Source organism: Oenanthe melanoleuca, chromosome 1A, assembly GCF_029582105.1.
Source record: "Oenanthe melanoleuca isolate GR-GAL-2019-014 chromosome 1A, OMel1.0, whole genome shotgun sequence".
NCBI lineage: Eukaryota > Metazoa > Chordata > Aves > Passeriformes > Muscicapidae > Oenanthe > Oenanthe melanoleuca.
In genome coordinates this window covers 19,914,493-19,927,320 of record NC_079334.1, presented here as the reverse complement: position 1 = coordinate 19,927,320, position 12,828 = coordinate 19,914,493, and the positions used below count along the sequence as shown (strand labels likewise).

The 12,828-nt window shown below is 44.3% G+C and overlaps 1 protein-coding gene across 1 annotated transcript; it reads left to right on the top strand.

The window, feature by feature from the left end:
- The first annotated feature begins 606 nt into the window (after positions 1–606).
- Positions 607–10,970, top strand: RTCB (RNA 2',3'-cyclic phosphate and 5'-OH ligase). Its single transcript, XM_056513373.1, has 12 exons — positions 607–978; positions 1,084–1,162; positions 1,588–1,655; positions 2,787–2,886; positions 3,957–4,113; positions 4,690–4,846; positions 5,893–6,052; positions 6,366–6,541; positions 7,327–7,515; positions 7,993–8,103; positions 8,785–8,904; positions 9,915–10,970. The coding sequence occupies exons 1-12, from the start codon at positions 886–888 to the stop codon at positions 10,020–10,022; spliced, it is 1,518 nt and encodes a 505-aa protein (XP_056369348.1). The 5' UTR covers positions 607–885; the 3' UTR covers positions 10,023–10,970.
- The last annotated feature ends 1,858 nt before the right edge of the window (positions 10,971–12,828 follow it).

Below are 12,828 nucleotides of genomic sequence, written 5' to 3'. Positions count from 1 at the left end.
GCTAATATGTTTCTGCTGTAACAAACACTTCGCTTCTGCACACCATGCATGAGGTAGGGAGTGAGCCCTCTCCAGAACTGTGGAACTGTCCCAGTTACAATGGGAACTAAAATCTTTGCAGTGTCTTAACATAAATCTTAGGATACAGAAGTGAGAGGATGTGAGCCAGTGGCACTACTAGTGTCCATCTCTCCCTATAACCCTTCAAATCCCTGTGCCTCTCATGTGCCCTTTTTAGTGCTATTTAGCCAGGTTAGAGACATTTAACTCCTTCAGTGTTTCTGGGTAAATCCTCTAAATCTAATTCTCTAAAATTCTGTCTTTGTCTGAATTGAAGGTTAGATACTTTTCTTCATTCGTTAGGGTATGTTATCTTACCCTCTTTCTTTCTCCTCCTTTTTTCGCAGTACTTCATTAGTGTGCAAATGTGAACACAGTTCTGCAGTAGGTGCTTGTTCCGCGGCCAAGCCAGGACGGGAAGCGGGCCCTGCCCTCCCAAACACCTGTTTCGTCCCTCCTGCTGAGAAACGCACAGACACTTAAAAAAAAATCCTTGGTGTTTTTCCCACACAAACCGGCCCAGAAGCCGTGGGTGGTGTGAGGGAGGGGGCAGCCAGGTACAGCCCAGCTCCCTGCGCTCCCTGTCACACCCCAGCCCGCGGGTACCGCGTCCCACCATCGTGGGAGACGGGCCTGGCGTGCGCTTCGCTGGGGCCGGGCTAGTGAGGGACGGACAGACGGACGGACGGACGGAGGGAGGCAGGGCTGAGGGAGGAGGTTTGAGCCTCGGCGGCTCCTGTCCGCCGCCGCCGCCGCGGGCCCGCGTCAGTTCCTGCCGCCGGCCGGCGCTGCCATCGGGATCCGCCGAGCCGGAGCGCCGCCGCCATGAGCCGCAGCTACAACGATGAGCTGCAGTACCTGGACAAGATCGACAAGAACTGCTGGCGGATCAAGAAGGGCTTCGTGCCCAACATGCGTGTGCGTGGGAGGGGGCCGGGGTGCCCGGGCGGGGTCGGGGGAAGGGGCGCGGGGTGGCGGTCGGGGCGGTCCGGGTGGCCGGGCGGCTGACGGCTCTCCCCGCAGGTGGAGGGCGTTTTCTACGTGAACGACCCGCTGGAGAAGCTGATGTTCGAGGAGCTGCGCAATGCCTGCCGCGGCGGAGGTGGGTCCGGGGGCAGCGTGGCACACAATCGGTCGGTGTGGAAAAGATCTGTGAGATCTCGAGTGCAGCCCGTGACCGAGCACCACCAGGGCACTGAGAGCCATGTCCAGCCTTTCCTTGAACGCTTCCAGGGACGGTGACCGCACCACCTCCCTAGGCAGCGCATTCCAATGTGTAATCACCCTTTCCGTGAAGAAGTTCCTCCTAATGTCCAACCTAAACCTCTGCTGGCACAGCTTCAGGCTGGGCTCTTGTCCTGTGGCCGGTTTCCCGGGGAAGAGCCTGTGCTGTGCCCGGGCTGTCCCCTGCCCGGGGCGGCGGACAGGAGCGCCTTATCCCGCCATGCTCACCCGGGCAGCGAAGCGTTCCATCCTGATTATCACGATAAATTATCTGATCACTTCTCTTAAAAATATCTTTTTCAGGTGCAGGGGGCTTCTTGCCTGCTATGAAGCAGATTGGGAATGTGGCTGCATTGCCTGGCATTGTTCACGTGAGTATCTGCTCTGGAAGTCTGCACTTCTTCTGTTTCCATTTGCCTGAGATTGTTGCATTCCAAATGGGAACCCTCTCCTGGCAAGAAGTACAGACCGAAGTTCTTCTCAAAGCAGTTTGTATGTTAGCAACCTGTGTCTGAGTAAGGAGTGCTTGCAAGGGCAGGCTGCAAAACAGTTGTCAGAAAGGGAAGTAGCCACTTCATTTGACATACAGCTTTTCATGCTGTTTCAGCTTCTTGAGCCACCTTTCCCCACTGTATATACTAACTGCTTGTTGGTTTTGAATTGCCTGAGCTCTGGAATACATGGAGAAGTGTGGAGAGAGCAGGAGGTGGTACTGTTGTCTGTATTATTGTTGCTGGTCTCATGTCAGTAGTGAGCCTTCACATGCCTTCAACACTGCCTTCCCTCATCCTGGGCCTTTTTGGAAGCAAAGCATCAGATAAAATGATGCAGGAGGAAAATGCTTACCTGTGGCTCTTTTCAAGAAGTGCAAAGTACGATGTGGAAATGATCCTTTTCACATTCAATATTGCAAATATTAATAAGTGATGAATTACAGTTTTTTTTCATTGTCTCTTTTGGCAGAAGTTTTGAATTTATGGATGCAGTAAAAGCCAGACCAGCCTGCTGTTAAATGCCTTAGGCATCAGGCCAAAAGGGAGTAAGGTAAAATAGTAACAACCTGCTAAAATGGGAGTTTTGGCTGGTCGTTTTTAAAAGAGTTGCTACAATCATCTACATATCCAAATCTTCATTCTTTATTTCCAAACCAAGGATTTATTTGTGATGGCAAGGAAAGGCAAAAACAGAAAATAATCTCATTTAAAAGTGCTATTCACTTCAGTGTGTGGTAGCACTTTAATAGATATTGAAAAGTTTCAATTTCTGATAATATTCTGGGTATCACAGAGTGTTTGCTTCAGAGATCTGCTCTCTGCTTTTTTTGGCTGTCCTGTGACTGCAGGAGATCAGATCCTCACCTGAGTTGATGTGTTCACTCTGCCTGCATCTGAGCATCCATTCTCTTTCTTTTGGAAACATTTGTTTGCAAATATGACAAGGCAAAGTATAACTAAGGCAACTCTGCAGCATGGAGTTTCAAAAGCTTTAAAATTGCTTTTCAGAGATCAATAGGCCTTCCAGATGTCCATTCTGGCTATGGATTTGCTATTGGCAACATGGCTGCCTTTGATATGAGTGATCCTGAAGCAGTGGTTTCACCAGGTAAGGATGACTGAACCTGCTCTGAGAAATACCTGGGACGGTATAAAAATACTTTTCAAAATGTCAGGACTTTGCAGTACTTTACATTCAGAAAGAAAGCAAAAATATGAAAAGTTAAGGGGTGCTTAATTCTTACATTTAGAATCTTTATTCCTTATGGAGCAGGTAGTTACACTGAGAACAGCTAAACACTACAGAGAGAATTGCCCTAGTGTTTGCAGCTTGGACTTCTGATATCCCTCAGTTTTGAAGTCTTTGACCTTGGAGTTTCACTAGATTGATAAAGAACTGACTAGTTTCTTTGAGTAGATTGAAAACATCTTTTGAGGATATTTTTGCACTTAAAACATGACCTTACAGTATGTCTGTCTTTTTAGCAAACACCCAGATCTTTGGTCACTGACAGTGTGAAGCTTGTGTGGTTGTCATGAAGTGTGATACTCACGTTTCAGTTTTGCTTTGATCCATTTAAGTGTTTCTGATTGACTCAGACCCAAGGTCTCTTAGTTTTGTATCTCCCCTCTAACATTAGTAATACCAGAACCTTCATACTAAAGGTGGCATGATTATCTTTGACATTTGGTGTTGCCTTATAGAATTTATTATTATAAACAGTAAGGGTTAAGCAAAACACCAAGAACTGAAGTGTCATACTCCTTGTAAGTATTACTTCTTATAACTATTTATTATTTAGTCCAGTGAAGATTCAAAAAAGAACTTATTTTTGGGGATTGCTTTCCAAGAACATTTTACATCAGGGAGCCATTCTAAGATCTGTCACTTCTGACCTGAGGCAGCAGAACAGGAATGTTCTCTCTACTTCCTATGGGCAGTGTGTTTTATAATTATGTCCACTTCTCTTTGTCAGCTTGCTGGAGTAACTTTGTAAACAGAGAGCTCTGTAGGCAATCATACAGCCATGTCTTGAAGTCTGAGGCTTCATGTAAATCTATTAAAACAAAGCTTAATGCAGTTCTGCTTTTTTTTCCCTTGTATTGTGTCACAAGGAAAGGAGTGAGGGTACAGCCTTCAGCACCTGCTCCCTGACATGGCTTTTTGTCCACTTGTAGGTGGTGTCGGCTTTGACATCAACTGCGGTGTCCGCCTGCTGCGGACAAATTTGGATGAAAGTGACGTGCAGCCTGTGAAAGAGCAGCTCGCCCAGGCTATGTTTGACCACATTCCTGTTGGTGTTGGCTCCAAAGGTGTCATCCCCATGAATGCCAAGTAAGAGAATGTGCACACATTACTAGAGGGGATGTCTGTTGTTTGTTTTTATGCAAGATTCAGCAGTGGGAGACTTAAGAAAGGAAAAGTAATTCTAAAATGTTTTCCATTCTTTCTGCATATGTGCTTCACCAGGACTGACATAATCATCAGTGCAGTCAGCTCTTTCTTCCCCCATTGAAAAAGCTTAAAAGTTCTTGCTGGGTTCTCATTTCTTCTCACAGAAAACTTCTTTGAAAGGCATGAGAGAGGATAGAAAATAAGGTATTCGCCACTCAGCAAAGAAGAAAAAGTGACAACCTATCAAAAGTTAACATATTTGTAGAACTTGATTTTCATGAAGTATTAAGAAGCTGGATTTGTGTTAGGAGAGTTGGGGGCTGACCATAACATAATAGAATAATTTAGGTTGGATGGATTCTTTTGAGGTCATCTCTTCCAACTCCTTTCAGGAAGGATCTAAATCTAAAGGTAGGTCTAACAGAAAAATTGCATCAAGTTGCTCCAGGCCATAGCCAGTGGAGTTTTGAGTACATCTAAGGATAATCATCTTATGTAGGTGTTTGATAATTGCAGGGATTTGGAAGAGGCACTGGAGATGGGTGTGGATTGGTCTCTCCGGGAGGGCTATGCCTGGGCAGAGGACAAGGAGCACTGTGAGGAATATGGAAGAATGCTACAGGCTGACCCCAACAAAGTCTCTTCAAGGGCAAAGAAAAGGGGCCTGCCTCAGGTGATGTTATGTTTCAGGGGGGCTGTGCATGTTCCCAGGGTTCAAATGTAAAGGTTAGAGAGTAGTTCTCTAATTCTGTGTCTTTTCTTGAAGCTCTGTCTAGTATTTCTGGGCAGGGGGAAAGGTTGAGATGGTGAGGTCAGTTCTGAATAATTCTTGAAAGAGCTGCAAAGAGGAGAAAAATACTGGGCGTACCTAAGGTCCCCGGGGCCATCAGGTTTTCATCTGTTAACATCTGGTACTGGAAGTTATATTGGGTGGCACTTCCACGTCCAGATTTATTTTGTTTTGAAGATATAGGCTGCTTAATGTTCAACTTTCATCCGTGTTTGCTCAGCAAGTCAATAGCAGGGCAAGAAAAGATACAGTATTAAATGGAACTCCCTAGTAACTGAATGACAGTTTAAGAGTTGAATTTCATTTCTATATACAGTATCTTACTGCTCTGTGTGGAACAAATTGAGATGGCTATGCTAATGGTACAATTGTAAAGCATTCTTGTATATTCTTGGTATTAACTGACATTCTGTTTTATTAATTGGGGTGGTGCAAAATTCCTGCATTTTAACCTCAAAATAATGTTATGTCCCTATTATTTCACATTTGCCTTGCAAATAAGCAATCATCTGTTACAGAGTTGAAAAAATTCGGGCTTGGAAGTGGAATGTCTTGTTTTAATCTACTGAAAAGTTTTAAGTACCTAATTAACAAGATGTTGTAACTTCTTTGGGGAGTTATAACTGAGTATAAAACTACCTGCTGTGTCTATATTCTTCCCATCCAGGCCAAAGTAAGTTGGAAAAAAGTGGTAGCACAGTCTGTATGTAGATCCTGGTCCTTTTGTCTAATCACAGTCTTGTTCCAACTGCACAGGTATTTACAAATTTGAACAAAAAGGAAAGTGGTGATGCTAGTGGTTCTACTTCTTGCAGTTTACATGGGGATATTTTTTCCCCAAAAAAACCTTTTCTAAACCCAGAACCTTGCCGTAGCTCTGCCCAAGGCTGCTTTCCTGCCTTGTCTGATCAGTGTGTTGTGATTGGCAGCTGGGGACCCTGGGAGCTGGAAATCATTACGCCGAGATCCAGGTGGTGGATGAGATTTACAACGAATATGCTGCCAAGAAAATGGGCATCGACCACAAAGGGCAGGTGTGCGTGATGATCCACAGTGGAAGCAGAGGGCTGGGCCACCAGGTTGCCACAGGTATGATCTGGCTGGTGTAGCTACCTGGAGAGAGGCAGACTCTTCAGCATGGTATTGTCACTGGCAGCAAACTCCACCACCAAAGAGCATTTCTTACAGTGCAGCTGATGAGAGCATCCTGAATTGCCTGGTCAGGTGTTATCTGTTTGCAAACAATTGATAATGTTCTGCCACAGATTTGCTTTCTTATTTGAGCCTTGGGTTTGACCATTGGACAGATGAGTTTAGTTTTAGAATTACAGGCACCCATGTTAATCTCAAAGATTGCAGCAAAATTAAGCAGTCACTTAGACTTTCTGTGTTTATTTCCCAGATGCGCTGGTGGCTATGGAAAAAGCCATGAAACGGGACAAAATCATAGTGAATGATCGCCAGCTGGCGTGTGCCAGGATTGCCTCTGCAGAGGGACAGGATTACCTGAAGGGAATGGCAGCTGCTGGCAACTATGCCTGGGTTAACCGCTCTTCCATGACTTTCCTAACACGACAGGTGGGAGCAGAGCTGTCTCTGATGCAGATATTCTTGCTGCACATCTCTATCCCAGACATAGAGAACAAAGTAGTTGCACTGTTGTAGTGGTTTCGGTTCACCAATTTGAGATTTCCCAGCCAATACACCAATTTGTGTGGTGGGTCTAGCGCTGGCCAAATTGCCAGTGAACCCACTAGAATTATTTATTCAATTCCTGCTGTGAGATAGGATTAGAAGGAAGGCAAAGCAGGCTCAAACTTTAAAAGGCATAAGGAAGAACTTTGGTTCTTGTCAGGTCTAAAGGAAGCTGCCAAGGTCTTTATACAGGGAATTATTTCCATAACTGGTTCCTTTACTTCCTTACCAAAAAATAAATTAATGCAAAACCAGCACAGCTGTTAAACTTAATTTCATTTTTATATTTCCTAAACTGTTTTTTTCTGGAGAGACTTGCACAAAACTGCAGTCACAACAATCTATCTAAAACCTCTCAACATCACTGGATTGTACTTGGCAGAAGCCACTTAAGCAGTGTTTTTGAAAATGCCTTGAGCTGGAAAAAGAGGATACAAGAAAACTGGGGATTTTGTTGCTAAAATTTGGAGTTTTTGTTACTAAAGCCAGCTTTTCAGAGTTGCACAAATTTGCCTGATATCTGACTGAATTACAACAGGAAGCTGCCAGTGGGTAGAGAAACAATCTATGCAGTCCAAATCTGTCATTCTTAGCACAGTTGTATTCAGTTCCACTGTGGCTGAATATGATGATCTTGTATCTCACATGATGATTTTCTCTCTTTTTAGGCCTTTGCCAAAGTCTTCAACACAACCCCAGACGACCTTGACATGCATGTTATCTACGATGTGTCTCACAACATTGCCAAAGTGGAACAGCACGTGGTGGATGGAAAGGAGCGCACTCTGCTGGTGCACAGGAAGGGATCAACCAGGGCCTTCCCTCCTCACCATCCTCTTATTGCTGTAGATTATCAAGTAAGTTTAGCTTTGGGAGAAGGAAGTAGAGAATTCTGGATTAATCAGACAATTTTAGGGTCCCTGACAGATACCTAAATGCTGTGAGTTCGTTTTTTAAGGTAACAGCACTGGAACCCTGGTGGGATGGCAGTATTCTGCTTATGTGTGTGTTAGATCTTTGGGACACTGAGCTCCTGCTTCTGCTCCACACCCAAAATGTTGGAAGAATATAAAAGGAAATAAGTCCTTTATGCCAAGGGCAGGATACAGTGGTTTGCCTTGTCTGTCTGTTGGACACAAGGCTTTTGATCTATTGGTCTGCATCTTTCAGTGCAGTTAGTTTTCTAGAATCTTTGATTCCAGGCACCTGAGACAATCAGGGATGCTCTTATGGAATGTTAATCTGACCTCCTTTTCTGGAGATACGGTTCCTCAGACTTTTATTAAGAATGAGTTTTTTCAACTTTTTTACAAATGAATGCTTTGCATCCACAGCTGACTGGACAGCCTGTTCTGATTGGTGGCACAATGGGCACCTGTAGCTATGTCCTCACTGGCACAGAGCAAGGCATGACTGAGACCTTTGGAACTACTTGCCATGGAGCTGTAAGTCATGAAGTTATTTCAGGGAGGGATCAGGATGAGACTGTCATCCAGTGAAAAAAGTTGTTGAGGATCATCCAATGTGTGTTTCATTTGTTGGTCTTACAAGCTGATAGTAGCCTTTCCAGTAGTCCTTGCCCAGGAGAACTGCAAGGTAGAAACCTTTGTCCCTTACTGAGTAGTTGTTACTACTTCTGCAGAAAGTTACTACTGCTTTTTATAAGGCAGATGTTAGGATGCAGATGTGGAGAATAAGCTCCTTTTACCAAATTCTGATATCTCTGAGCTGACAGGAGGGATTAGCTAAGGTGTGCTGAGGCTGTCTATATAAAACTCCTCAGTAGTTATTCTCACCTGTTATTCATAGTGTGAGACAATCATTGAGGAAGAGAATTATCTTTCAGTAAATTCCAAGTCCTTGGAATTTGGTTTGGGTAAAAAGACAGTTGCAGACGAGTGTGTTACACAAATAAAACTTTCCTACATCATGCCAGAGGTGTGATTTTGTAGGAGCCTGTGGCCTGAAGGCTGAATTAGTTTCCTGTATTTAGGTTTACTGTTGTCTGTGTTCTCAGTCATTCTGTGTTTGCTTATAATGCAATAATGGGGTTTTTTTTAATAAGAAAGAATTTTGTTTTTTGAAACTGCTACAAAAAAACAGAACTAACAAAACTGTTGATCTAGGGTCGTGCACTGTCTCGAGCCAAATCTCGACGTAACTTGGACTTCCAGGACGTACTGGACAAGCTGGCTGACATGGGCATTGCCATCCGTGTTGCTTCCCCCAAACTGGTCATGGAAGAAGTGAGTTTAGTACTTCATTATCTTGGAAGGAAAAGGGGTCTTGCTCCCTGTCTGAATGACTCTCCCTGACCTGATTTTTTGCAGTGCTAAGTGATTGCCAACACTCTAAATGTGCAGCTTGTGTGATTTCTGATAGAGCTGTCAAATTTTTTGGAAAATGGTGTGAAGTGTTCTCTATCCTAAAAGCATGCAGAAAGGGGAGATGCCTGATTGACAGGTTTTGGGAGGAATGTTTTTTCCTCTTCTTCCTGGTGATAGGGATAATTGCTATCTTTGCGTGAGCATCTACAAAAGTAGCTGCATTTTATGGATTTTCTTCTTGAGTGATGTTCTCTCTGTTTTAAATTTACCTTACACTCCAGCTTTCATGTAGATTAGTAGCAGCTTGCAAGATCCTCTTTTAAGATGAACTCCTATATTTGCTCAAGAAGAGAACTCTGAATGGTCAGAAAACTTTGAATATGATGACTTTCTCCATTTACATGAGTGTGCCTTTTCAACCTCACTCATAAAAGTGTTAATCTTTTGGCACTATGCTTTTCTGAGTGTTGGTATTATATGAACATGTTGATTGCATTAAAATCTCTACTTAAGAGCTGCTTCCTTGTCAGAATAGAGGCCAGAGGGGGAAGCTCTAGAGTTAAACCTTGACTGCTGTCACTAAGGGGCAGTGAAGATAAAACTTAGAGGCTACTTCTAAAGAAAAAGTTGGAGTCACTTCCTACTAGATAATGGGGCTTGACATTCTCACATGCTGGGGCACTGATTATCTGAAGAACTGGATTAAAATAGCTGATATTTTATGTGAAATATGATAAGAGCTAATTTGGAAAGCCAAGTGTCTTACAGATTTCTTAGATATGTAAGGTGGACTGATTCTCAATATGTTCACCTACTTCTACACCCTCCATTTATATGGTTATTTTTGTGAAGAGTGGATTTCAAAAGCCTACACCTGACTTCCTGTGACTATGGGTTGTTTACAGTTGTCTTTTTTTCCCCCCCTCCAGGCACCAGAGTCTTACAAGAACGTGACTGATGTGGTTAACACCTGCCACGAAGCTGGCATCAGCAAGAAAGCCATTAAACTGAGACCTATTGCTGTTATAAAAGGCTAGGGGCCGACAAGGCACCCATGTCTCCAGGCCTTACACAAAACTGACTAGAATTATCATCTTCCCACACCTCTTGGACTCTGTAGGATGATCAAATATCACATTCCTGTTCTGGAAACACAACAGCTGAGGATACACCCATTTTTAACCACTCCTAGCCGTAATTAACGCCCCTCCTCCTTGTTATGTGGCGTTCTTTTCTTGTGAGGACAGGGCAAAGAAATAAGTAAGTCTTAGTTTTTATATGCAGTCCTTCCTCCATTTCCCTGCTCAGGCAGGACTTCAGACTTGCCTGAGTTGTCACTAAGTGCTGTGCTGCAAGACCACCTCCATCAGTGAAGGTGGTGCAGGAGCCAGACCTGCTGTCGCCACACCTGAGTGCCTGGAGCTCTTTCTGTGTATGGAAGTACTCTGATGGACAGGGTATTGCACTTGTGGGCAGGGAGAGGCTGTCCTCTCTGTATGCATAGTCTGTACTGCTGCATTTTTGTGGCAATTGGGTGAGGAACCTGGAGTTGGAAGCAGTCTCCTGCTCAGATTGAGAGGAGCTAGCTAAGCTTGAGACACAGTCTTACCCCAGCCTCTCCCATTTAACACAGCACCTGGTGAACTTGGCTCAGGACAAGTAGGCATTCCACAGCCTTGGAAAAGCTGAACAGAACTGAGTATGTTGCCTTGAGAGGTTTTGTTTGCCTAGTAAAAGTTGTAACTTAACTTAGAGATGTGCTAATCCAACATTTTAAAAAGCTCTAAGCATGTGAAAGTTGGGTTGGGTAATGCTGCTCACTGTGTCCCACAGCTCTGATTTAAGGGAGCCCATTTCAGGGTCAGGCCCAATACTGGGACTTAAAGTGTTTCTTTTTACATTCAAGGCTGGAGGGGAAGCTGACCATCCCCACTGGATCATTTTGGGGGATTACAATAAAATGGGAAGATGGACTTGGCAGTGTATCTGTGTCATGTTTATTCTGTGTACTTAAAAGCAGACAACAGACATTTTAGCCATATACGAGCTTGAAACACGTTGCTTTTTGAGACTTTGGATGATGGATCTTGCAAGGAATGTGCAGAGGGCAGCGTTTTTGCAGGATACAGGGAGGGCAATGCCGTGCTGTTGGTTGTGCCAGGAGTGTGATGGCTGTGACTTGTCCCTGCCGCCGTGCTGAGCCCGCCTCGCTGGACGCTTGCCTGCAGGGCTGGGTGCCGACACAAGAGGGCGGCTGGAGGGAAATCACACCCCAAAGCAAGAGTGGAGCCCTGCCAAGGACTCCTGTACGGGGAGCAGACAGTGACTGATGGGCTGCAGGGCCTTTTGATGGAACATCCCTTTAAGTTCAGGATCTTAGAAGGCATAATGGTATTTCACTGTCGTAATCGCTTTGTTCTTACTGGTTTCTTAGGTTCAAATGCTGTGATTGTGCAGGTTCAGAAGCAGCATATGTACTTACAGGCACTGCTGTGAGTTCTTGTGGGTCTGAACTCAAAGCTTCTTGTTACCCACTCCTTTCTTCAGTGGAGCAGCTCTAGATTGCTATTTCACAGGTCTGAGACATACTTGCTGAATTTAAAAGAAAAATAATTTCATCTAGAAATATGGATTAGCCTCCAGTGACTGAAAGACAAATTGGTCTCAAATCTGCAGAAGTCTATGCAGAAGTTCCTTGCAGAAGTTTCTGTCTATAAATACTTCCCCTTCGTTGATGTGGAATGTAAGGGAATCTTGAAAACATTCACATTCAAAAATAAGCATTTCACAAACACAGTTCTCCCTTCAACTTCTACTTACCATTAAGGGACAAATTAAAGTTCTTTACAAGCAGAAATCATGAGTACCATGGAGGTGCTGTCATATGGATGGGATGGGATCAGTCCTCTGATCATCAATGTTTATGCATTAGCATTCAAGACTGCAAGAAGAGCTGTCAATTTTTGTTTCCTCTTACAAAGCTGGTATTAGTTTTGATTATATATTGTGCTGTATGAAATCAAGTGCTGATTTCCTGACCACCTAAAAAAGTAAGGAAAAATGTAAGATGTCTCCCAGTTCTTTGTTTGAACCTGGATTTTTTTTCCAATTCAGGTCTGTCTTTTTTTCTGCCAATAGGGTTGTCCACCAACTTTTTTTTAGAGAAGGCATGCAGTATTAATGTGCTGCAATATAGGTGGATCTGCAGGAGCATTTTGATAACACCAAAGAACCAGTGTGATGACTGAAACATCTCTGTTTCCATGGAAGATTACTGAGAACTCTGAAATACCTGTTGATGATGTGCTTTCCTTCCCAAAAGACTGAAAAAGCCTTGGTGAATGAGTGTTAGGGCCTTTTTCCCTTGGGATACCACAGTTAGGAGATCTGGTCTGCATCTACCCTTGGAAATGCATTTCTGTCCAGCCACAGGCACTCATCTGAACTCAAGTTCAGTTGGTTCACTCATCTGTGGCCTGCAGCAGCAGGTTTGTTGGCTTGCACAGGGTGTCTGCATTGTCTGCACTTGGGAGTTTGGTTGCCTTTGGGTGACTCTCAGAAAGCCCTCGGATTGCACCCCAAGCTGGGCTGCTGTTTGTGGGGTGCAGTGCCAGGGGGAAGGGGCAGCACTTGACCCCTGGGCTGTGTGAGACCCTCAGGACAGCAGTTCCTCCCAGCAGTGTTGCACATGGGGTACCTTGTTTCATTTGTCACAGCAGATGGCCTCCCTTGACTTGGTCACGCTTTGTGTTCTCCAGGCACCTAATTCCCCTAATTCAGCCTCTCCCAAGGGAAACCAGACCCCAGCAAGGTGAGCTGCTGTGGTGTATTTGCACCATACTG

Coding starts and splice junctions, on each gene's coding strand:
- RTCB (XM_056513373.1), top strand. CDS start 886: ATGAGCCGCAGCTACAACGATGAGCTGCAGTACCTGGACAAGATCGAC. Junction 6,542..7,326: donor TGACTTTCCTAACACGACAG/GTGGGAGCAGAG, acceptor CTCTCTTTTTAG/GCCTTTGCCAAAGTCTTCAA. Junction 8,905..9,914: donor CCAAACTGGTCATGGAAGAA/GTGAGTTTAGTA, acceptor CCCCCCCTCCAG/GCACCAGAGTCTTACAAGAA.